The sequence below is a fragment of the Mirounga angustirostris genome, unplaced genomic scaffold (assembly GCF_029215605.1).
Source record: "Mirounga angustirostris isolate CCGP_5_RB_7025 unplaced genomic scaffold, mMirAng1.0.hap1 SCAF_12, whole genome shotgun sequence".
Taxonomy (NCBI): Eukaryota; Metazoa; Chordata; class Mammalia; order Carnivora; family Phocidae; genus Mirounga; species Mirounga angustirostris.
The window spans coordinates 82,227,896-82,254,729 of record NW_026991720.1 but is presented as its reverse complement, the minus strand read 5'-3'; the positions used below and the strand labels follow the sequence as shown (position 1 = coordinate 82,254,729).

The window sequence follows — 26,834 nt, the reverse complement described above, 5'->3', positions numbered from 1 at the left end:
AAGTACAAGATAGACCAATTAACTTTAAAGTATCAAAGTATGAAAAGTTCATAGAAATGCATTATAACCAATCTTTAAGCTACGCTTTTCAAATTTTGATATAGAATCAAAGAAGACTATCCACAGTTAACTATAAATGCTATTAAATTGCTCTTCCCTTTTCTAACTACATAATTATGTGAAAATAGATTTTCTTTATATTTTTTTCATGGAAGTTTTTTTTATTATTATGTTATGTTAATCACCATACATTACATCATTAGTTTTTGATGTAGTGTTCCATAATTCATTATGTGCATATAATACCCAGTGCTCCATGCAGAACGTGCCCTCTTTAATACCCAGGCTAACCATTCCTCCCACCCCCCTCCCCTCTAGAACCCTCAGTTTGTTTCTCAGAGTCCATCATCTCTCATGGTTCATCTCCTCCTCCGATTCCCCCCCTTCATTCTTCCCCTCCTGCTATATTCTTCTTCTTCTTCTTTTTTTTTTTTAACCATATAATGTATTATTTGTTTCAGAGGTACAGATCTGTGATTCAACAGTCTTGCACAATTCATAGCGCTCACCTTAGCACATACCCTCTCCAGTGTCTGTCACCCAGCCACCTCATCGCTCCCACCTCCCACCACTTCAGCAACCCTCAGTTTGTTTCCTGAGATTAAGAATTCCTCATATCAGTGAGGTCATATGATACATGTCTTTCTCTGATTGACTTAGTTTGCTCAGCATACCACTCTCCAGTTCTATCCACGCCCTTGCAAATGGCAAGATTTCATTCCTTTTGATGGCTGCATAATACTCCATTGTGTGTGTGTATGTGTGTGTGTGTGTGTGTGTGTGTATCACGTCTTCTTTATCCTGGCTCTTTCCACAGTTTGGCTATTGTGGACATTGCTGCTATAAACATCGGGGTGCATGTACCCCTTCGGATCCCTACATTTGTATCTTTGGGATAAATACCCAGTAGTGCAATTGTTGGATCGTATGGTAGCTCTCTCTTCAACTTTTTGAAGAACCTCCATACTGTTTTCCAGAGTGGCTGCTCCAGCTTGCATTCCCACCAACAGTGTAGGAGGGTTCCCCTTTCTCCGCATCCCCCCAACATCTGTCATTTCCTGACTTGTTAATTTTAGCCATTCTGACTGGTGTGAGGTGATATCTCATTGAGGTTTTGATTTGGATTTCCCTGATGCCGAGCGACGTTGAGCACTTTTTCATGTGTCGGCCATTTGGATGTCTTCCTTGGAAGAATGTCTGTTCATGTCTTCTGCCCATTTCTTGATTGGATCATTTGTTCTTTGGGTGTTGAGTTTAAGAAGTTCTTTATAGATTTTGGATACTAGCCCTTTATCTGATATGTCATTTGAAAATATCTTCTCCCATTCTGTAGGTTGTCTTTTGGTTTTGTTGACTGTTTCTTTTGCTGTGCAAAAGCTTTTTATCTTGATGAGGTCCCAATAGTTCATTTTTGCCCTTGCTTCCCTTGCCTTTGGCGATGTTTCTAGGAAGAAGTTGCTGCGGCTGAGGTCGAAGAGGTTGCTGCCTGTGTTCTCCTTTAGGATTTGGATGGACTCCTGTCTCACATTGAGGTCTTTCAACCATTTGGAGTCTATTTTTGTGTGTGGTGTAAGGAAATGGTCCAGTTTCATTCTTCTGCATGTGGCTGTCCAATTTTCCCAACACCATTTGTTGAAGAGACTGTCTTTTTTCCATTGGACATTGTTTCCTGCTTTGTCAAAGATGAGTTGACCATAGAGTTGAGGGTCCATTTCTGGGCTCTCTCTTCTGTTCCATTGATCTGTGTGTCTGTTTTTGTGTCTGTCTTGATGATGACAGCTTTGTAATCGAGCTGGAAGTCTGGAATTGTGATGCCGCCAGCTTTGCTTTTCTTTTTCAACATTCCTCTGGCTATTCGGGGTCTTTTCTGGTTCCATACAAATTTTAGGATTATTTGTTCCATTTCTTTGAAAAAAGTGGATGGTATTTTGATGGGGATTGCATTGAATGTGTAGATTGCTCTAGGTAGCATTGACATCTTCACAGTATTTGTTCTTCCAATCCATGAGCATGGAACGTTTTTCCATTTCCTTGTGTCTTCCTCAATTTCTTTCATGAGTATTTTATAGTTTTCTGAGTACAGATCCTTTGCCTCTTTGGTTAGATTTATTCCTAGGTATCTTATGGTTTGGGGTGCATTTGTAAATGGGATCGACTCCTTAATTTCTCTTTCTTCTGTCTTGTTGTTGGTGTATAGGAATGCCACTGATTTCTATTCATTGATTTTATATCCTGCCACTTTACTGAATTCCTTATGAGTTCTAGCAGTTTTGGGGTGGAGTCTTTTGGGTTTTCCACATAAAGTATCATATCATCTGCAGACAGTGAGTTTGACTTCTTCTTTGCCGATTTGGATGCCTTTTCTTTCTTTTTGTTGTCTGATTACTGTGGCTAGGACTTCTAATGCTATGTTGAATAGCAGTGGTGATAGTGGACATCCCTGCCGCGTTCCTGACCCTAGGGAGAAAGCTCTCAGTTTTTCCCCATTGAGAATAATATTTGCTGTAGGTTTTTCATAGATGGCTTTTATGATATTGAGGTATGTACCCTCTATGCCTATACTCTGAAGAGTTTTGATCAAGAAAGGATGCTGAACTTTGTCAAATGCTTTTTCTGCATCTATTGAGAGGATCATATGATTCTTGTTACTTCTTTTATTAATGTATTGTATCACATTGATTGATTTGCGGATGTTGAACCAACCTTGCAGCCCAGGGATAAATCTCACTTGGTCATGGTGAATAATCCTTTTAATGTACTGTTGGATCCTATTGGCTAGTATTTTGGTGAGAATTTTTGCATCTGTGTTAATCAAGGATGTTGGTCTGTAATTCTCCGTTTTGATGGGGCCTTTGTCTGGTTTTGGGATCGAGGTAATAGTGGCCTCATAAATGAGTTTGGAAGTTTTCCTTCCATTACAATTTTTTGGAAAAGGAAAATACCGAAGGATAGGTATTAATTTTTTAAATGTTTGGTAGAAATCCCCTGGGAAGCCATCTGGCCCTGGGCTTTTGCTTGTTGGGAGATTTTTGACGACTCTTTCAATTTCCTTAGTGGTTATAGATCTGTTCAGGTTTTCTATTTCTTCCTGGCTCAGTTTTGGTTGTTGATACCTCTCTAGGAATGCATCCATTTCTTCCAGATTATCTAATTTGCTGGCCTATAGTTGCTTATAATATGTTCTTATAATTGTTTGTATTTCTTTGGTGTTGGTTGTGATCTCTCCTCTTTCATTCATGATTTTGTTGATTTGGGTCATTTCTCTTTTCTTTTTGATAAGTCTGGCCAGGGATTTATCAATCTGGTTAATTCTTTCAAAGAACCAGCTCCTAGTTTCTTTGATCTACTGTTCTTTTGGTTTCTATTTCATTGATTTCTGCTCTTATCTTTATTATTTCTCTTCTCCTGCTGGGTTTAGGCTTTCTTTGCTGTTCTTCCTCCAGCTCCTTTAGGTGTAGGGTTAGGTTGTGTATTGGAGACCTTTCTTGTTTCTTGAGAAAGGCTTGTATTGCTATATACTTGCCTCTTAGGACTGCCTTTGCTGCATCCCAAAGATTTTGAACAGTTGTGTTTTCATTTTCATTGGTTTCCATGAATTCTTTAAATTCTTCTTTAATTTCCTTCTTGACCCATTCATTCTTTAGTAGGATGCTCTTTAGCCTCCATGTATTTGAGTTCTTTCCGACTTTCCTCTTGTGACTGAGTTCTAGTTTCAAAGCACTGTGGTCTGAAAATATTCAGGGAATGATCCCAGTCTTTTGGTACTGGTTGTGACCTAGGATGTGATCTATTCTGAAGAATGTTCCATGAGCACTAGAGAAGAATGTGCATTCTGTTGCTTTGGGATGGAATGTTCTGAATATATCTGTGAAGTCCATTTGGTCCAGTGTGTCATTTAAAGTCTTTATTTCCTTATTGATCTTTTGCTTAGATGATCTGTCCATTTCAGTGAGGGGGTGTTAAAGTCCCCCACTATTATTGTATTGTTGTCGATGTGTTTCTTTGCTTAATTGTTAGATCTTCTTGTTGGATAGACCCTTTAAATATGATATAGTGTCCTTTCTCATTTCTTTATTACAGTCTTTGGTTTAAAACCTAATTTGTCTGATATAAGAATTGCCACCCCAGCTTTCTTTTGGTGTCCATTAGCACGGTAAATGGTTTTACACCCCTTCACTTTAATCTGGGGGTGTCTTTGAGTCTAAAATGAGTCTCTTGCAGACAGCATATCAATGGGTCTTGTTTTTTTATCCAATCTGATAGCCTGTGTCTTTTGATTGGGGCATTGAGTGCATTTACATTCAGGGTAACTATTGAAAGATAGGAATTTAGTGCCATTGTGTTGCCTGTAAGGTGACTGTTACTGTATATTGTCTGTGTTCCTTTCTGATCTCTGTTGCTTTTAGGCTCTCTCTAGGCTTAGAGGACCCCTTTCAAGATTTCTTGTAGGGCTGGTTTCGTGTTTGTAAATTCCTTTAGTTTTTGTTTGTCCTGGAAGCTTTTTATCTCTCCTTCTATTTTCAATGACAGCCTAGCTGGATATAGTATTCTTGGCTACATATTTTCTCATTTAGTGCTCTCAAGATATCATGCTAGTCCTTTCTGGCCTTCCAGGTCTCTGTGGATAGGTCTGTTGCCAATCTAATGTTTCTCCTATTGTAGGTTACATATCTCTTCTCCTGAGCTGCTTTCAGGATTTTCTCTTCGTCTCTGAGACTCATAAGTTTTACTATTAGATGTTGGGGTGTTGACCTATTTTTATTGATTTTGAGAGGGGTTCTCCGTGCCTCCTGGATTTTGATGCCTGTTTCCTTCCCCAAATTAGGGAAGTTCTTTGTTATAATTTGCTCCAATATACCTCTCTCTTTGTTCTTCTTCTGGGATCCCAATTATTTTAATGTTGTTTCGTCTTATGGTATCGCTTATCTCTTGAATTCTGTCCTCGTGATCCAGTAGTTGTTTATCTCTTTCTCAGCTTCTTTATTTTCCATCATTTTGTCTTCTATATCACTAATTCTCTCTTCTGCCTCATTTATCCTAGCAGTTAGAGCCTCCAGTTTTGATTGGAAATCATGAATAGCCTTTTTGATTTCAACTTGGTTAGATTTTAGTTCTTTTATTTCTCCAGAAAGAGTTTTAATACTACTAATAACTTCCATGCTTTTTTCAAGGCCAGCTCGTATCTTTAAAATCATCATTCTGAACGCTAGTTTCGACATCGTACTAATATCTGTGTTGATTAGGTCCCTGGCAGTCGGTACTGCCTCTTGTTTTTTTTGTTGAGGTGATTTTTTTCCATCTTCTCATTTTGTCCAGAGGAGAATAGATGAGTGAGAGAAGAAAATGCTAACAGGGTAACAACGTCCCCAGAAAATATACACTAAACAAATCAGAAAAGACCTGAAGCCGGGGGAAAAGAAAGGGAAAGAAAGAAAAAAGAAAAAGATAAAAACAAACAAAAACAAAACAAAATAAAAAGAATATGATCAAATATGATCAGGCTGGTGCATAGATCAGTGCCATACACTAGGTTTGGGCATATTCTGGTCTCTTAGAAGAAAGTGTCTCCCAAAATTTTAAAGAAAGGAAAACATATATATGTACAAAAATAAGGTTTAATAAGATGAAGGGATGGAATATGACTGTAAAGATGAAAATTATAAAAGATTTTATAAAAGGAATTGATAAGTTGGTTGAAAAAAGAAAGAAGAGGATTTTAAAAAAAAAGGGAGAGAATGTGATCAGGCAGAAGACTAGAACAAAGCCATACACTAGAGATTTAGGGTATATTTTGATCTGTTAGAAGAAAATGTATCTCAATATTTTAGAGAACAACTTATATACATATACCAAAAATAAGGGTAACTACTATGAAGGGATAGAATATGACTCTAAAAATGAAAAATAAATACTTTTTACAAAAGGGATTGATAAGATGTTGGTTGAAAAAGGGAAAAAGAAAAATTAAAAAAAAAAAAAAAAGACAGTTAAAAAACAATTAACTTTGAAAGACTAAAGAATCATGGTAAAAAAGCCATGGATTCTATGTGCAGTATTCCCCTAGCGCTGGAGTTCTGCCGTTCTCATTGATTGGTAAACTTGGTCTTGGCTGGCGGGTCTTGCTGATCTTCTGTGGGAGGGACCTGTTGCCGTGGTTCCCAAATGTCTTTCCTGGAGGTGGAATTGCCCCACCCTTGCCGGTCTGGGTGAGTAATGTGCTCAGGTTTGCTCTTGGGAGCTTTTTTTCCCTGCAGGCTTTCCGTCAGCTTTGGAGGACGAGAGTGAAAATGGTGGCCTCCCAATCTCCGCCCAGAGGAGCTGGGAACTCGGGGCCCCATTCCTCAGTGCACCCCCAGAGAAAAGCAGTCAATCACTCCCATCTCCCCGGTCTCCAGCCGCCCTCCTTGCTCACCCGGCCTGTGACTGAGTGTTACTATCTCTGGCACACGACCTGGTGTGGAGTCTCCAAACCCAGCAGATCCCTGCAGTGCGCTCCTGTGCCACTATTCCGGGGGACAAAAGGGAGTCTCCCCGGATCTGCTGCTTGTTGGGTCCCTGCTGGAGGAGCAGTGGCCCGACTGTGCCACAGATCATGGTTTATGGCAACCCCGAGCTGAGAGCCCATGCCTCGGCTCCGTCTCTGCAGCCAGCTTCCCTGCTCTGATACCTGGGAGCTCTGCCACACTTAGGCACCCCCGGTCTTTCTGTGACCCCGAGAGTCCTGGGACCACACTGTCCCACGAGGGTTCCACCCCCCACTTAGCCACTGTAGCGACGTCCCTCACCGGAGCAGACTTCTAAAAGTTCTGATTTTGTGCTCTGCTGCTCTATCACTTGCCAGAAGCAGCCAATGGAGGCCCCCTCCCCTGCCGTCTGTCCTCCCTAATAACGCCTCAGATTCACTTCGTACGTCCTACCTTCCAGAAAATGGTTGCCTTTCTGTTCAGAGAGTTGTTGCTATTCTTTTCTTCGATCTCCTGTTGAATTCGTAGGTGTTCAGAATGGTTTGATCCCTATCCAGCTGAATTCCTGGGACCAGATGAAATCCAGGTCTCCTACACCTCTGCCATCTTGCTCCGCCCCCCCCTAGATTTTCTTTATGTACTTCAACCTAAGTAACAAGTAATTGCACCATATTAAATGCAGAAGTAGATATGAAAATTGAGAAGCCTGATTCCTTTTAATAAGCTATTTGCAGAAATGTAAGACAGTATTACTTAGCTCACTTTTGAGGGGAGGAGGAAAATAGAATTAGTTCATGTTTTTTATAGGTAGTCAGCAATTAAATGACTACAATTATTCTGATCAGTAATCAAGAAAAAAAGGTGACCTTTCTTCTACCTCATTGGTTCATAGTCTTTAGCTTCCAGCAGAATCACTTGGAGGGTTTCTTAAAACACAGATTGCTGGGCCTACTCCCAGAGTTTCTGATTCAGTAAATTTTGATTGGGGCCTGGGAATGTGCATTTTTAAGTGTTACTGATACTGTAAGTATTGCTAGTGCTTTTGGCCCTGAGATCTTAGTTTGAGAACTGCTGTTCTGTTCTGTTGGATTTATTGGACAAACCTGTTTGAGCTGCCATTTGTGGGAAGAAAAAAAAGATTAGAATTTTTCAAAGTTAAGTAGTACAGATGTAGAAATAATGGCTGGAACTGCCCTTAGTTGCCCGAATTTGGGAGTTAACTGAAAATTAAACAGAATAGCTTGTCAAGAACTAGGTTATGACCCTTGTCGAGGAATGAAATTAGAAACAAAATCTTCTCCCAACTTAGAAATCCTCCTTACAAATGTAGCAGAGGAAAAAAAAACACTTATTTTTGAATAAGCATTGAACCATAGTGTGATATTAGAGGCAGTCCACTAAAAGATTGCAAAGACAGAAAGAAATCTCATCCCCTTATATAGCTAAACAGATGCAACTTACTACATAAATATTTTCACGGTAGACCTGACTAGTACTTAAGAGGCTTGACGCTTTATGCACATAGTTCATTGTGTAGACCATTCATGTTAGCTTATTGGCCTTATCCAGAGGAGAAACATATATCTTTATGACAGGAGGTAATTTTCTATCTTGGAGCAAGGCACCCACCCAAGTTAGACCCCTACCCTTCCACAGAAACTGGGAGATAGGGATGCTGTTTTCTTTGATGTTCACATTTCAAAGAAATGGCTCCCATTCTCTTGAGAAAGATGTTCTGGGTTATAAAGCTGACAAAAAAACAACCACCACCACCACCCAACCTAATTGTTTTCCTAAAATACGTCACACACATATTTGAAAGAGAGAAAAAGTATTTATAACTATAATTTTTCTAAAGTAAATGTTCTAAGGATAAGAGGGTAGGGTTATCTCTCCCCTTAGGTTTAATTAAGCCTCCTATTTTAAATTTATATTTGCCCTTACACCTTCTTTATTGCTTCTGTCTTAAATATAAGGACCTTAATCTTGTTGATTGTATGGCAGCACTATGATAAACAAGTGACTTTATATGCACTTGTAATTTGGTTTTATTCCAGTTTGTACTAAATTATTCTGTAGCTTTATTCACTGTAAAAATTTGAAATTGTTGAAATTCTACATAAAAATTAGGATTCCTTAAAAGTAGAGTTGGTGGTGTGGAATTCAGAATAAGATAGCAAAATTGCCATCTTAATAGCTGAATGGCCTCTGATATCATGAGCAGCTTAAATCCTGAAGCCAGGAAATAAATGTTCTAAATGTGACCCTAAGCAGAGAATTGGACAAAGGATCTTCTTGGGGGGATAAAAGTATTTGTTTTCTGAGGTCAGAGGTTCTTTGTTTTTAAACCACTTGCAGTTAAAACTTTAGATTTCCTATACTGCTCCTCAACAAAATCAGGGGCAGACACTATTTGATTATTATTTTTAAATGGTGAATTATATAAGTCTAGTCAAAGAATTAGAATCTATCTAGCCAAGGGTTACTTTACTTAGATCTTGTTTGTGGTTTGGTTCCTTCTCCCTGCTTGTCCTTACTTGATGTGTTTCCCTTTCCCGAATCCCCTTGTTAGTAGGTGGCTGTGCACGTGTGACCCCAAACTGTGATGAGTTTCCTCTCAGTGTTACTGTGGCGATGCTCTTTGACCTTCCACCATCTGTGTGGTGTGTTACCATCAGATGCTGAGCTCCGCTTCATACTCCTGCTGAGCTTACTCTTTGCTCTCAGAGGTGCAATTTTCTATTAGCCACTTCCTCCTTAGAGATCTGAGGGGGGGTGCCTGGATGGTACAGTCAGTTGGGCATCCCATTCTTGGTTTTGGCTGAGGTCATGATCTCATGGTCGTGAGATGGAGCCCTGTGTTGGGCTCCATGCTCAGTACAGAGTCTGCTTGAAATTCTCTGTCCCTCTCCCCCTCCTACTTATGCTCACTCTCTCTCCCTCTCTTTCTCTGAAATAAATAAATCTTAAAAAAAAAAAGAGGCCAAGGGACCCCTTTGGTGATCCCACCTTTGACTTTACAGCCCATTGGCTTACTAGTCTACCATGACTATATTGCACACATTCTTGGCCCTTTGGAAGTTAAAATCTCCCTTCCTAGTACTCTCTCATTTGACAGTGTGACCAGCTTGTTGACAGTTACTTTGTAGATGACTTAGTCACCTTGACCAGCCTGGTGTTGTGACCAGAGTGGTCACACACTTTGATCTTTTCATACATGTTCCATATTCCTTGTTTCTCCATGAAAGAAGGGTGCTTCCAACCCTTTTTAATGCCGCTTCTGGATTAAGGGAAAAACAATAGCTGTCTAGTTGAGTACTGCTAGTAAAATTTACTTTTCTTCTTTCTCGGGCTTCTCCACTAGCTCTGAGATTTTTTTTTTTTTTTTTTGCAGTATTTCTTCTGTCAGTGTCTCAAACATGATTGTGCTTAGATTTGTAGAGAACAGCCTTTAACTCTTTTCTGTGTGCTGTGTGGAAAGAATACCAGTATGTATTATGTTGGAACCCTGACCATGTAGCATTTCTGATTTTCCTCTTAGGAGTCCGTCTGCATGGAAGTGAGAATTGAAAACTAATTACATAAAATTCCTAAGCTTTGAAAGACTCTTTTTTCAGCATTTCTGCCTCTGGGATAGCTATGCCTCAAAGAGCACCTTGTGACTAGCAAATTAGGTAAAAATCCAATTAATAATACTCCCATCCTCAATCTTTAATGTTAAACAGATTTCAGGATATTTTGAACCACAAGCCATTGACTTAAGGTGCTCATTGCAAAGTAAGCTAAGTGTCCCATGCTATTGATTATTTTGAGATGTGAAATGAATTAGAACTTAATGTTAGGAAAATTTGTTTTTTTCTTAAGATTATAAAATTCTCATCTGTTATATACATAGTTCAACTGATAATCTTATTTCTTTTATTTTTACTATTCCCTGATTTTTATGCCACTTGGCTCTCAGACCTGACTGGCTTGTATCATGTGAGCTTTTCTGGGCCTTCCAGTTGTTGAGCTGTTTCACTAAATGAACGATCCTTGGGTGGCTGTTCATCAGAGGTCACTATGCCAATGGAATCACCACTTCTGTGTGTGGTTACAGGGATCTAGAAGGTCTTGTCATCACAGCATGGCTGCCGCTGACTCAGTTTGCAGTGCTGTAGAAACCCAGAGGGCCTTCTTAAAGATAGCCCCACTGGAAACTACCTAGGGTATGTTAGTTGGGTGGATCTCTCTTCAGTGAGAGAAAGAAATGTGTGAGGCCATAATGGCTACAATGGTGCTTTTCACAGAGCCAAGTACACTGTTGTTGATTAATAAATAATGGGTTGTTTATCTTGGAATTGTTTTTATTGGCAGATGCCCTGAAACATTCAAAGGCTGGCTGTAAATGAAGAATGCCCTCATTGTTTATTCAGCTCCTGCTTTTCTACTTAATGTGCTGGTATCTTGGGAAAATTTCTTGAATATCAAATCACAAGTAAAATTTAAGCAGCTCCCCCCTGCCCCCTGCCCCAGGATTTTCAAATAGGCCATTTAACTATGGTCTGTTCTCAGATGCCTCTGTGATTTTGGAGTGTGTGTGCGTGCGTGTGTGTGTGTCTGTGTGTGTGTGTGGCTAGAGGGGATGGCGTGAAGGGAACAAAGCCCAGAGTTTGCTATTTAATTGTAACAGGCACATGTAGTTTAAATAAATTCAAGTACATTTCTGGTTGACTGTGTGTCTAGCACAAGTTAGCTGCTGAGAATTCAAGAAATATTCATAGAAACATGTGCAAAGTGAGGCGTGGCAGGGATCCCTGGGGAAGTGGATCAGGAAAAGGTAGTTGATGAAGAGGGTAAGTTTATGGTTGATGGAGGATAACCAGGGTGGCAAGAAGGAGCAGAATAAATTAAATTTTGGCAGGGGAAACAGTATGTTTGAAGATCTGTAGTGTGATCACAGGAGGTGTTCTTGGAACTGTAAGTTATTCAGTAATGCTGGATCACACAGCGCTGTAGGAAGGGCCCTGGGAAAATGGGAATATGGGACCCACATAACAAAAATCCTAGTTGTATCTCTGAAACCGTGATAAATACCTCTATGATATGTAGCCCTGGCCAAAGACAACATGAAGGCAAATGATAGACTTGTCATACTTTCTTTGTTTTGTGTCCTATGTTCAGATATTCTCTGTGTCTAGCAATTGGAAGGAGCCTGACAAGTAATTGATATAATGTGATGTGAAGATATCAGCTACTGTTAAATGTGAAGGATAGGAGGGCTCTACCTTTATAAAGGGCCATTTGATTAGTAATATTTTTATGTTATAATGGCATAATGCTAGGGATCTTGTGAAGGTCCTACATACTTGCATATGTAGAAAGTGAAGGAGTGTTCTGAAAATGGGTTTATGACTTGGGTGACAGGGAGGCTAGAAGAACATGGGGGAGACATTTCTGTCCTGCATACCACTGCATCCCCAGTGCTAGCAGATTATGTCGGCTATGTGTCAGATGTGTAATGATGGTGGTTGAACATACGTTGCATGAGTCACAGCTGTTGTAACATATATTCAGTTATTTGTTATATGGCTTCTTGGTACCACTGCCCTCTACTTCATTCTTAAGAAGCAGCAAAGGTTAAAATTAGGATGACTGACCAAACAGAACATCTTCCCCAAGATGGAGCAAAATTTTGAATAAAACTAATTTGTAGTGCTTTAAGTTATAGAAGATCGAATTTTTTAACGGTTTAGAGAATACAATAATTAAAAGCATTTTTTTCAGTTAAGTTTATTGAATTTAAGTATCATGAAGTAATAAACAGATGGGACTTATTTTTGACAATTTTTCTATATGTTTGGAAACCATTAAAGATTGTTTTGATATAGGGCCACCTGGGTGGCTTAGTCAGTTGGGCGTCTGGCTCTTGGTTTTGGCTCAGGTCATGATCTCATGGGTTGTGGGATCTAGCCCCCTGTCAGGCTCTGCACTCAGTGGGGATTCTGCTTGAGGATTCTGTCCTTGTGCCCCCCCACACACTCTTTCTCTCTCTCTCTCAATAAATCCTTTAAAAAAAGGGGGTGCCTGGGTGGCTCAGTCGGTTAAGCATCTGCTTTGGGCTCAGGTCGTAATCCCAGGGCCCTGGGATCGAGCCCCACATCGGGCTCCCTGCTCAGTGGGGAGTCTGCTTCTCCCTCTCCCTCTGCTCCTGCTTGTGTGCGCTCTCTTTCTCACTCACTCTCTCTCAAATAAATAAATAAAATCTTTAAAAAAAATTAATCCTTTAAAAAAGATTGTTTTGATGTAAAACAAAATTTAGCTGTAAGACAAAGAAAATGTGTGTGTGCATGTGTGTGCACGCACTCATGAGTGTGCCTGTGTTGGGGGTTGGATATGCATAAGTGATGAAGTTAGAAATCCTTTGTCTTACTTTTTTTTTTTTAGGTGCTGGTGAATCTGGGAAAAGTACAATTGTGAAGCAAATGAAGTAAGTAGATTGAAAACATTAAATTTGTTTCTTATATTTAACTGTATCCTTCCATCAAAGGAAGTAAGTGTTTTTTGCTTTTTTTTTTTCCTTTTGTCTCATTAGAATTATACACGAAGCTGGTTATTCAGAGGAAGAATGTAAGCAGTACAAAGCAGTGGTCTACAGTAACACCATCCAGTCAATCATTGCTATCATCAGGGCCATGGGGAGGTTGAAGATCGACTTCGGTGACTCAGCTCGGGCGGTGAGTTCTTAAATTCATTAGAACAGGCCTGATGAGGAGCAAGAATGACTTACATGATAATACCATACTATGTAACCTAAGATTTATCCGCTGTCTCAAGAGCATTTTATAGAAGAAGTCAAAAGGATGGCAGTGAGTGAAGTGAATCAGAAGCTTTAGAAGTGATGACCTAAGAATGCACAGGATTGTGTCATCTTCTCTTTATACCTAGAATTGTTTCCTCATCCATCAGATGATTTGGACAACTCAGTAACCATTGCAATATTTTCTGTGTAACTGGGTACTCCTGTATCTCCATAACGACTTCTTGTAGTTACTCCTGAGTTTCATGCTGACTCTTCAGTATTTGTTTTCATAATTTGGAATGCTGAAATGATCTAATTATTTGTATTTATGCCCAGCCTAAAAAGCAATCTAATCTCATATAATGAAAACAGTATAAAATCTTGCCTGTCTTTCGAATAGGAAAATATTGGCTGTTAGAAAACCTGTATCAGGATTTTGGAGCTAAAGGGGTGGCGACCTTAGGAGAAAAGCTAGTTCGACCCCCCCTTTATTTGATCAGTAAAAAAACTGGAACCCAGGACATGACAGAAGGATTGCCGTATGGTTAGTGGGAACAGAGCGCCAGGCTGGCACTTCCCTATTTGGCCCAATAACTCATTTTGGATTTGATCACAGCTTCCTTGGTCTAGTCCATAGGACACTTTTTTCCTTCCTTTCACCCCACCCCTGTTTTGCTTGCTTAATCTGTTTAAGTTTTATTATTTGTGTGTATTTTTTTCTTCACTGATTTATTTTTAATAACTGATATAAAACTTCTTAACCCTTCCACAAACCTTTAACTGAAACTCTAGCTTAAATTTTGATTTTTTTGTACAGAGTAGGTGTGTTATTACTATTACTACCACTGCTTTTTATAGTCCCTTGGATTTTATGCATTCGGTATATATATATATTATGCACACATGCACACTCGCTATCTCCCTGCTAATACTATGAGGATTTTTGTATTGAGACTGTAACTGTTCCTTTTTGTCTTCATAGTGTCTGATAGAATTTCTTTTTTTTTTTTTAACTTTGAGGCTCAATTTGTGCTTAAGAGGAAAAAAATGAATGAAAGCATTATAAGAAAAGATATTTTGGGGAAATTTAAAATAAACCTTTTTTTTTTGATAAGTTACTCTAACATTTCTTTATCAGTTATTAGTCCATATTAATTCACTAAGCTTTTTCTTTTAAACAAAAAATAAAACTTAGTATAATGAATTGAAATGTTCAAGCAGATTTCAAGATTATTTTTCATAATGATTCATTACATTCTTCTGAATCATCTTCTCTGGAATAAGATTTGAACATATTCAGACATTTTTGCCTTATCTACCGTTCGTGTAATTTTTTTTATCTTTAATTGACTCATTTATCATTGATTCATTCAACAAATGCTTTTTGAGCTTTTAATCTTACAGTGGATTACCACCCTTAAGGAGAAGGAATTGATACAGATTGTACTTTATGCCGGTTCCAGTTATGGTGATTTAAATCGTTCATCCCATCACATATATGCCATTCTGCATTTAGATGTTATATGTGATTATTAGATTGGTTTTGTAGCCTCCCATTTTCCGAGGCAATTGAAGGGTCAGTGCAAGCAGTATTTTGTGGAGTCTTTTTATTTCCTGTTTTTCTCTCAAGGACCAAATGACAGAATTGACGGGGAATAATTGCTCTGCGCCATAGACTTCTTAAAAATTTTTACTTATTTTTACTGGTTTTCTGATGCTTTGAAATCTACATGTGGGACTTCTTTTCTCCTCCTTGTTTCACTTAGTGCTAGTTTGAGTCACTCTTCTTAGACTATCTAGCTGTAGCCTAGTAACTGTGTGCCTCCTACCTTCAGACTCTTCCTTCTGTTTGCTTTAGCCATTGTTACTAACTCCTTCTCACAGATGTCTCCGTGCTCTCACATTGCTTTCAGTTGGTCTGCCCCATGTCTTCTTGTGTTGCCTTGCCTCTGCTGAAGCCTTAAAATACTTGGAGGCTTTTGGAATTGTGCTAAGAAATAACAAAGGTGAACTACACAGGACCTGGACATGAGGAAGGGACATGGGAGCTGGATATTGAAACGTGTAAGAGTTTTCTAGACAAAAACAAGGAAAAAGCATTCCATAAATAAGAAACAGTATATTCAAAGGCAGTGAATATATTTCTATTTCTAAAGTACCAATTCTTGGAAATATTATCCCTGAATCGGAGGATAACCAGATATTTAATTTTGATAGGAACCGCAGATGTGCTTTCAGAAAGAAAGCGACATGAATAATCTTTTCTAACAACCATGCATCAGTGTTTACCAGAGTCTCACCAACTTAGATATTATCAGCACTTTAATTTTTAATATCTCATGCCTGAAAAATACTGTTTTCCTTTTTTTCGTTTTTTATTTTCCTGATTATTAGTGAGATGGGAAATCTTTGTCTTTCTGTATTTCTTCTGTGAATTCCTCTTAGTGTTTTTCACTCAATTCTGTTAAATTACTTGTTCTTTTCACATTGATTCTCTTTAAATATAAAGCATATTAACCCTTCTTTAAATTTTGCAAATATTTTTGCTCAATATATTTCTTTTACTTTTTTGAAATAGTAGTTATGTTGTTTTAGAACTCTTAATTTTTTTTTTTTGCAGTCAGTTCTGACTTCTGTGTATCTTAGATTTTCTTCGACTTACAATTATTTTTTAAACTACTCTTTTCTAGAATGTTTATAGTTTTATTCTTTAGATTTATCACTTCACCCACCTGGAAATGTTATTTGTGTCTCTTGGTAGGTGGGACCTAAGTATATTATCTGATCATCCCTTGCCTTGCAGCCATTTATTAAATACTCCATTCCTCAGTGACTTGAAAATGCTGCCTTTAGCATCAAATTGGATGTGTTTCTGAACTCCCATTTTTTCCCCCCATTGATGTATTTTTTTTCCAGGTCAGTCACTTATTAATAACTTAACCTTTATAAGTTTCTTTCATTATAATAATATGGAAATGGACACCTGGGTGGCTCAGTCGGTTAAGCATCTGTCTTCGGCTCAGGTCATGATCCCGGGGGTCCTGGGATCGAGTCCTGCATCGGACTCCCTGCTTAGCAGGGAGTCTGCTTCTCCCTCTACCCCTCCCCCCTGCTCGTGATCTCTCTCCCTCTCTCTCTAATAAATAAATAAAAAAATCTTTTAAAAAATAATAATATGGAAATAATAACATTTACCTGGGAGGGTTGTGAGGAATAAGGACATAATAAACATCAAGCATTTACCACATGCCTTGGTCATAATAGATGCTCAGTAAATGTTTGTTGCTACTGTTGTTGCCATTTATAATTATTATACTACTGTTATTCTTGTCAGAATCAATTTATTTTAGTTCCTATTGCCTCATAGGGTTAATTGGTATTTGGTAGGGTAAGAGCACTTATCCCCTTGTTCTTTTACCAAAGTGTGAAGGCGATTATGCATTTCTCTTCCAGGTGAACTTGAGAATCAACTTAATGCCCCACATCCCTGATGAAACAAAACAAACAAACAAAATCTGTTGATATCTTGATTGGAATTACACCTTAGTATGTAGGTTAATTTGATGAGAATTGACTAAAAAGATGTAAAATTTTTAGAGATGGTAACTAATTTGCTGTGGAGTACTTCGTATTTGGCAGTTTCCAGATTTGCAAAGCAGATTACACATTAATTATTTAAAATCAGAGGAAACAAAGTTGTTTTCAAGGATGGCATAGAGCAATCAAATTTCATGCTGAATATCCTTTCCAACTCTCAGAATGAGTGTACTCAGTCTGTGGATGATAAACTATTGTTTGTAATAATGTGAAGTCTTGGTCACTGCATCATTTAAAACAGCACTGCTCAAAGTGTGCTTCATGGATCTGTGTCCACAAGCATGCGCACAAGATGAATTTTGCAATTACGGTAAGCACTTAGATTTGTAGCAATTGGCAGAGTCATTTATATGTTAACTTTGATAGTTTAAGAAAATGTGTTTATATTTTATGTGGCATAAATTTTATTTTTCTAATAGTAATAGTTCTGAAATAGTTTGGATATAAAAGAAAATAAAACACAGGACTGGTCCTTTGTCACATATAATTTAAGAAGCACTTACTTGGAATAATTTAAGATATAAGGAGCAGAAAACCTTGCCTTGAATTGACTGGAATGAGCACCCTTTCTCCCCCAAGCCTCAGCATGCTCCTACATAATGGCCGCTTTTCTGTTTCTCTAATTTTGTAGTTTATTTCATTAGTTAGTTCTGTCTCTCTCTGCCTGCATTGCCAGATTGCCTTTGAGAAAAGTTGTATCAGTTTACCTTCCTATCCCGTTTACTAGAGTGCCTTTTTTTAAATTTTATTTTATTATGTTACGTTCATCACCATACATTACATCATTAGTTTTTGTGTAGTGTTCCATGATTCACTGTTTGCGTATAACACCCAGTGCTCCATGCAGTACATGCCCTCTTTAATACCCATCACCAGGCGAACCCATCCCCCCACCCCCCTCCCCTCTAGAACCCTCAGTTTGTTCCTCAGAGTCCATAGTTAGAGCGCCTTTTCTTAGCACTCTGAGTAACCAAAATTTAGAAGTCTTTGCGTTAAAAAATATTGCCTAATTTATTAGTAAATCTTATCTCAATTTGCATTTTCAATTTTTAGTAAATTGCACAGTTTTCTGTCTCTATTAACTATACTCTTCTTTCTCTGTGTCAGTGGCCTATTTTCTGCCTTATTCATTTACCTCTTGGAGTCTTAGTGTTTTGATGATCTATTTGCTTGTTTGTACATAATGTCCAATAGAAATGTTCTCTCACATTTTGCTTATTGCCTTTAATCTTATGGTTTTGGTTTTTTAAATCTTGTTGTTATTTCTTACATTACGTTTAAATTTAGATAATCAGAAATTTACTAAATATTCATTTTAAATGTTTTTTAGGAGAGTGAATTTTAACATTATTCTTTAATCACTGCAAAACTTTGTTTTATGCATGGGGTTGAGACCTACATTATTTCTTTTTTTGTCTTCAGATGGCTATCTAATTATCTATTAGAGTTTTTTTTTTAAGTAATCATATCCTTTCCTACTAATTTACCTTGCCACCTTTATCATAAGTTCAGATTTGGGTTTTTTCCCCTGTTGATCTGCTTTAATACCAGAATGTCCTACATACTTAGGCTTTGAATATCTGAGAATTTTAGCTCTCCTTCCCCAGTATCCTTGTCAAAATGTTCCTGGTTTATTTCTACCTGTTATTTTTTCAGATGCATTTTTGAATTGGTTTTGTATTCTGGCTTATGTTTGAGAACTAAGAGGTTGTTACAGGATTATATTATTTTTGATTCTAAGGAATATTGATTTATGTATGTGGCAAAGTGGAATTGACCTTCATTTGCAATGTAATATGTGCCTCTCCACAGTATTTTTCTATTTCCCTCAATTCATATATTAGGTAGCACATATTTTTAAATCTCTTTTGACAACAAAGTTGTATTGTCCATCCAAAAAACACTAAAACATTTTTATTTTATTAAGTTGAAAATAAAAAATAGACATAAGATTCATAAATATATGTATAAAAGTTATATTTGTCCAACATTTATTGTAATCTCCTTTCTTGATATAGAGAAGCTCATGCTCACTGCAATTTAGTGAAATTTTGCTCTCTGCAATTTAGTTAAAATTAACTTAGATTATTTTATTTTTAGGCTCCCCCCCACCCTGTTAAGCAGTGCTTTGGGGAAAAAAAATGACTTCCTGTTTCTTTGCCTCAGTCATTTTAAGTTTGATTACATTTGTGTTTCGAGAGGGAAAAATGTTTTACATTTGTGTATTTCTTAAAGCCGTTTTTTTTTTTTTTTAAGATCTTTATTCTTTGAGAGCATGAGTGAGAGTAGGGGGAGGGGCAAGGGGAGAGGGAGCTCTCAGACTCCCCACTGAGCGTGGAGACCCATGCAGGGCTTGATCTCACCACCCTGAGATCATGACCTGAGCTGAAACCAAGAGTCGGCCCCTTAACCGATTGAGCCACCCAGGTGCCCCCAAAGCAGTTCTTGAAATGTCTGGGATTAGCACCATGAGCCATGGAGTGGTGTGGTGACTCCATTATTCTCAGGATTTCCTTAAAGATATACTAACTTTGATAAAAGTGGTATAGTTGTCTTAAATTTTGGGGGTGATTATATCCTATAGAAATGTGGTAGAGTAAATATATGAGTGGTTCTCATATGCGGTATTCACTATTGTTGACTAATGTTATTAATGAAAAAATTCCGCTAAGTCACTGGAACAAAAGATTCCTATATATGTATCAATCATGACCTCAGTATATCATCCTTGTGGCCAAAAATTTAGAGTTGCACTATTTTTAAGACTCCTGTATCATATTATTTAGTCTCTGTTTTAGAGCACTTCCTGATGTTTTCTGTTTAAGCCCCTAATCTCATTCATGAATTCTATCTTCTGTATTACCATAAATAATCATCTAATCTTTGCCTAAAAATTTCAGTCTCTCACTCCCCCTCACCCCCTCCCTGATTTTCTTTGGATGGCTTTGACTGTTAAAAAGTGTTCTTACAAAATTGAAATCTGCTGTCTTTTGCCTTAAGAATTCATAAAGGCTTTATGCCTAATAATGAAGCCTACTCTTTCCTTTAATGGTCCTTAATATGTCAGAAGACAGCTGTCAGGGTCTCTCCGTCTTCCCTTCCCCAGCCCAGGAGGACTCTTCCTAATTCTCATGAAGTGGCTTCGAATAAGATGTGCTGTCACTACATACAGCATGCCAAGTGGTCCCTGACCATCAGTGGGAAAAGAGGCCCTGTGACGTGTCTCTTGACACACAAGCATTTCATAACTCCTTTCTGAGTTCCCAGAGCACACAGTTATGTGACCTGGAGCTTACATTCTCTCCACCATCTGATTTTCTTTTCATTCTTAGTAGCTTGTAAACATACTAACGTGGCTACATCCAGGGATTTTTCCTTGCCACTCAGAAATTGCCTGGCAAACAGCATTTCTCTCAATAACACAAAAGACTGCCTATCTACCCATGCCACTTTACTAACCTGTGTCCCTTCTGATTAAACTTCAGTCTTTTCTCTAGTAATCCCAATTTTTTTTTTTTCCTACCCTATGTCACGCTGTTTTGGTACACTCATGTTCAGCTTTCTAAATGTTCTTTTTTTTTTTTTTAAGATTTTATTTATTTAATGGAACAGAGAAAGATAGCGAGAGAGGGAACACAAGCGGGGGGAGCGGGAGAGGGAGAAGCAGGCCTCCCATGGAGCAGGGAGCCCGATGCGGGGCTCGATCCCAGGACCCTGGGATCATGACCTGAGCTGAAGGTAGTCGCTTAACCAACTGAGCCACCCAGGTGCCCCTAAATGTTCTTAAGTAACATTATTTTACATAAATTTTGAAAAGACCTCATTCCATGGCTCGGTGGGATCATTGCTATCATTCTGCAATTTTAACATTTGTCTTGGGCAATGGCTGCTTGCTAATTGCTTGCTGGTATGTGTGATTGGGTGACCAGTTCGCTGTGAAATTTTAAATGAGCTGCCTAACTTTTCTGTGCCCAAGGGTCTTTTTATACAAAACACAAATTTAGGTAGAATAATTACTAAGGTACTTTGCTGCTTAAATTTATTACCTTAAAGCTCATCTGCAGACATCTGAATGTCCTGCTAATGACATGGAAGTGAATATTCTAATTAGCTTTTCAAGGAAAAGAGACTATTTTACATTTTGTGAAGAAGATAAATTTTTGCAGAAAAATGTTCTACCACTGAGCTATACCCCCTAGAAGATAAATTTTTGAATGCAACAGAGAGAGTATAGTTTATAAATATACTTCCAAAGTTTCTCATGTCTTTTCTTCAGGCTGCTTCCTAGAAAGATTGAAGAGAGTGTGCTCTTATGACCCATACTAAAGGGCATTAGTGTTTTCTATCAAGAAATTGTATTGAAATTTAATAAATATATCATAAGGAAGGCTCATGAAAACTAAGTGAAAGGTACTTTTCTGAAGTGGACAGAGAAAATTATGTTTGATGTTTAATTAATAAAAATGACCAAATTTAGAAATTTCTCATATAAGGTAATTATTTGAAAAAGCACATTTTTACTGTAATTAGGTAAGTGGTGCTAAGGATGACTTGAAACTATGTTTTTTTTTTTTTTTTATTGAGGCTGTTGTACATGTGTTACTTGCTTGCATGTATTTATCTTGTGATTTACTAAAAAGGGAAACATGCTTGAATAATATGTTCCCATGCTGAGTTACTTAATTATTTTTCAGTATGGGTTCTATCTGGGAAAAAAAAAAGTTTCACAAATTGGCAGCAGAATGAATTTATACCGTCAGCTAGTACTCTTTACTCTCCTCTGTCACCACATGCTTCTCTACTGTGTACCTTATCATTATATGTGCCATCACTTTATAAACATTTACTACAATACTTCAGGAAAATGCCCCTTGAGAAAAATTAGGGATTGTCCACCCAGTTAACATAAAGCTACAAGTCTCAGGGTACAGAAAATCTCTGTGAAGTTAGCAACTTCACATCTCCCCTATTTTTGGATTAACTATGTTTTTACCTGAAAATTTAGTTGTATAATCCAGCACTGTAGCTACTCCCCACATACAGTTATTGAGTATTGAAAATGTGTCTAACCTGAACTGAGATGTGCTATCTGTATAAAATAAACGCCAGGTTTTGAAGACTAAATATGAATAAAAATAACTATCTCAATAATTTTATCTTGGTTACATGTTGAAATATTTTATGTATAGGTTAAAATATCTTGTTACATTAATTTTACCTTTTTTAAAAATATATGGTTATTAGAAAATTTAGAATTGTATCAGTGTCTCATGTTATATTTCCTTTGGACAGCCCTAACCTAATGTGGTTGATTACCTCTGGATTAGAATGACTATTTGTAGTCTCAAAACTTAAGGATAGTTTAATTAACTGTATATGAAGCATTCTTTCATTTAAAATATTTTTCATGCTGTCTTCGATATGCATTGTGAGTATTTTTCCTTCATAGCTGTGTTTTGTTTCCTATGCCTGCATTAACAAACACCTGCCCCCACCTCCTGGCCTGTTGATTTTAATGTATACACACTTCAAGGTCTCCTGAAAATTTCAGATCATTCTGTGAAACTGTTTTTTCTTATTTCCACGTTGATTTCTCCCTTTTCTGAATTTCTTTTTTTCTATAGAGAATATCAGAAAGCCAACATTTAATGAGATTCTATCTTAAAATAATCTCTAATGGTGTTAGTGTGCCTCTCAGAAACATTTTGGGTAGGAGGGGTAAGGCACACACTCTTTTTCTGTTTCCAAAACTGATCATTATCAGTGCACAACAAACTGTCAGTGATAGTGAATAGTTGGTTAATGTGTCCCCGCATGAACTGTAGGTGTAAGTCATTCTTCCAGTTTCCTAGTGCCTTGACAGCTATTACTAATATTACAAAACATAGACTCATGATGTAAGATTATGCTCTTTGGATCAAGCCAGTTTTTGTAAGTGGTGCTTTAGAGAAATAAAAGTCATGACCCCAATGAAAAACAAAGGAAATTCACCACTGCACTTTTGGTAATCCATAATGCCTCCCTTTGTACTTTTCATCTGTAATGTCTCCCTTTTTACTTACAACAAAACAACAACAACAAAAAAACGGTCTTTGAATGTTCAGGATGATGCCCGCCAACTCTTTGTGCTTGCTGGAGCTGCTGAAGAAGGTTTTATGACTGCGGAACTTGCTGGAGTTATAAAGAGATTGTGGAAAGATAGTGGTGTGCAAGCCTGTTTCAACAGATCCCGAGAGTACCAGCTTAATGATTCTGCAGCATAGTAAGTAATCATAACTTCAGAACTAAACTATCATGAATAATTACATGCAAGTCAAATATACCTCCAAGGCAGTGTTATTGCAGAATTGGCTGACACATTCTTGTAAAACTCAGGATATTCAGGTGACAGTATTTGAAAACTTTTCTGTTTCTTGTGAATTTGTAGATAACATTACTGCTATTTCCTTTGTGTCCAGAAGTGTCTCAAGAGACTCATGCTTATGTAACTGAAACATGCAGAATGGACTGTTGGCAGCTATTTCCAAGAAATTGGAACTTTGCAAAGTTCACTCTGAATTTGGGTGTATCTCTAGTTTGCCTGGGACTAGCCCAAGGGGAGGGTAACTGATGTGATTCTTTTCATTATGCTAATTAAGGGCCTGAGAAGAGTTACTTGTCCAGTGACAGGCGCCTTGCATGAGCTGTACCCCTTTTGAAGGGGTGTATGGTGATCCCAAGATGTTTTCTCACTGAGTAAAATAGCTCTAAGCTTGAATATTGTCAATTTTATGTGCCCTGTTGCATCAGACCTTGTTTACAGATAGCTAAGTACAGTATTTTGTAAGAAAAATCTGCCCTGATTTTCTAGGTGGTGGCCACAGAAAGCTCATAAATCAAGTTGTGATAAAACCTGGTTAGGGAGCTTTCTGCTTAGTGATCTAGCTACAGTTAAAAAAAAATCAAGTATTTGTTTCCATAATTTGGCACACATACTCAAGTGTCAGATAGAAGTGGCAATAATTGGTCTTAAAATATGTGCTCTGCACGCATTTTACTTTCCACGTTATTCATTTTCTTGACCGAGCTATTGGCGTTCAGGGACACAAGTGAGGGTAAGATAGAATTATTAATAAGATCTAGGTAAATACACACACTTCACCACAGTGAACAATAGACAGATGGGGGATGGCTCTTCCTGATTATCACGCAGCATGTCGTGGGTTACACAGCAGAGTACCCAGTACGTGTCATGTGAGTGATTTCATGTGCGGGAGGAAGTAATACACCTTACTGTGTAACCCATACCAATTTTTATTTTGCTCTGTTTATTTCCTAATCTGTATTTTTAATGCTTTACAACTATATAAGCCATATATATTATTTCATTTGTATTTTATATATGTGTATGTAACATGTTACTGAGTTTATAGCTCCCCTCTCCAACTGGTATCATCCTTTCTTAGGATATTTCTTCTTGACTCACAGATTATGTCTTTAACCTCCCTGTTTTATATACTTATAATACAAAATATTTCAGAGCGCTCACAGATGTACATTTTGAGGTGATTTGGTTTATATTTACGTTGAAATGATTGTTTTCTGTCTGTGCCACTACACTGTACATTCAGTCAGGCCTGTTTTCGCCCTGTGTTCTTTCTCCATTGCCTGACACACAGTTGTCATTCGCTATGCCCTCACTTGATAATGAGTGAATGAATAAACCATACTTTACAGAGGCTAGGAGAGAAATTAGAAGGAAATTATTTACAGCAAGAACGCAACTCTTAGACCATATTACGTGCTTTGGCACCACCAGCACCTGCAGAAAGATCTAAGTGGGAATCACTGTTATGTTGAGAAGACTGCTCTGAGCTGAGCCCAGCAAGGGGAGCTTTTTCAGTAAATAAGGGGTGCTACTCAGGAATAATCGACTGAAGTCAGTCTTCCCTTATGGTGGGACCTTCTGGACCACTGCAGTCTAATGACCAAGGCTTGTTTCCTGTGCTCACGTGTTTGGGTATGCACCGAGAAGAGTCAGTCATTTGGGCTCCCCAATATTTCATTACTAGTAGTTCTGACCTTAAGATGGCAATAGTGTAGCCATTTTTCAAGAATGAATGAAGTCCTAGAAATCTGTTTCTCCATAGTGGTCACGTCACAGTGCATCTTGATTTCTGAGTTTTTTGACTGGAGATGGGGGGATGCTGCCAAGTTGCCCGTTAGGACTATCTAACCACCTATTTACTTTAAATTTGTGATCATTTAAAACAATTGGAGTTTTTCACAATGCCTGTTTTTCTTATTTGTTTTGTTGAAATATAAATGTGCATTAATTTTAGAGACTATTAGAACTGTAGCAGCTTTAAGCAAAGAAATGCATCTGAGTAATCAAAGCACATTTTAAATATTTTTCTTTTGAAGATTTTATTTATTTGACAGAGACAGCGCGAGAGAGAGAACACAAGCAGGGGGAGTGGGAGAGGGAGAAGCAGGCTTCCCGCCGAGCAGGGAGCCCGATGCGGGACTCGATCCCAGGACCCTGGGATCATGACCTGAGCCGGAGGCAGACGCTTAACAACTGAGCCACCCAGGCGCCCTCAAAGCACATTTTAAATAAGAGTAACACACTACTTCAGAGGAACAGTTAGTAAAATCTTGCCATGACCTGTTTATTTATTAAATCAGATTTTCTTACAATAATGTATAACATTATATATGTGGAATTAAAACACCGATTAAAGTACTGGGGGATTATCACCAGTGCAATAATAAGAAAATATTTTTAAGTTCAATAAATACAATACGGATAACTCAACCTATCCTCTATGTATTCTAGTATCAGTATCACATACATATACTTAACTATCTAAAAACACTTTTGATTCCTAATTCAGTGTTTGGATAGCTTTTCAGCTCCATCTCCACAAATCAAATATTTACTGAGCTCCTTTTGTTTGCAAGACCTGTTCTAAAGGGCTAAGGAAGAGTTTCAGAGGATAATACCAAAGTTGTAGTAGTTGGTGCCTCTCTGTAATAAACATAGATGTATATCTTCTAAATTATCTTTGACCACTCCCCTCTAGTATCAGAAAACACTGTAGGGATGCTCCCCACGCTCAGCTGACCTTAGGATCAATTCCAGACTGCTCACTTGAATGTATGCACCACCTCCTGGGGGCCTTGCTTTCTGAGAAACAAGGTGTGACTCTTCCTGCCTCCATACTGTTTGACTACTTCCCCTGATGTGGAGGGCACTGTTTTTTCTGTCCCATCGTTCAGGTTTCTATTTATACTCCTCACCATCCATGAATGCTTCTTTAACCACTCAAGTTCACATTCATCTCTCCATACCTGGACTTTCTGTAACATCATTTACTATATAAAATGACACCACTACATTTTAATAGCACAGCATATTTGGCATCATTGGCGGGGAGTATTGAATGGGTGGGTAACTAAAATCAGTGAGAAGTAAAACGTGAATATTGATTTAGGGAGCTAGGAAGAGGCCGTAAAAGAGCATGTGTAGTGTTTCCCTGTGTGTGACTTGAATCTGATTAAAAAGGAACAGCATTGAATTCGGCCTTTGGCTAGAGGTTTACTCATTGCTTTCTCAAAAACTTAAGACTTTCTAAATCCTCAGCAAGAGTAATGTCTGGAAAATAAACACAGTGCTACCTTAAAAAAGTATGATAAAGAATTTCAAGAAACAAACTCCTAGTGTACAGCTGCTTGTGTGTGGTTTTTAAGAAGTTATTCTGTTTCCAACAAGGGGAATTACTAATTTGTGTCCTGAGGAAGCAAAGTACACAATGCCTAGAAAATGTTAAAAGAGCTTTGTGGCTGGAGAAGTATAAACATTTTCATTTCAGTGGAAATTGTATAACATACAAACAAATTGGTTGTATTATTACATCATTACAGAGAAATGTAAAAATTTCCAATAATTT

General features: G+C 37.9%; 1 protein-coding gene across 1 annotated transcript in view; it reads left to right on the top strand.

Moving 5' to 3' along the window:
• Positions 1-26,834, top strand: part of GNAI1 (G protein subunit alpha i1) — a 91,911-nt gene that overhangs the window by 50,138 nt on the left and 14,939 nt on the right. Inside the window, exons 3-5 of the mRNA XM_045864807.3 lie at positions 12,951-12,993; positions 13,099-13,240; positions 23,007-23,164. Coding sequence (XP_045720763.1) covers positions 12,951-12,993; positions 13,099-13,240; positions 23,007-23,164 — 343 coding nt within the window. The remainder of the gene's footprint in view (positions 1-12,950; positions 12,994-13,098; positions 13,241-23,006; positions 23,165-26,834) is intronic.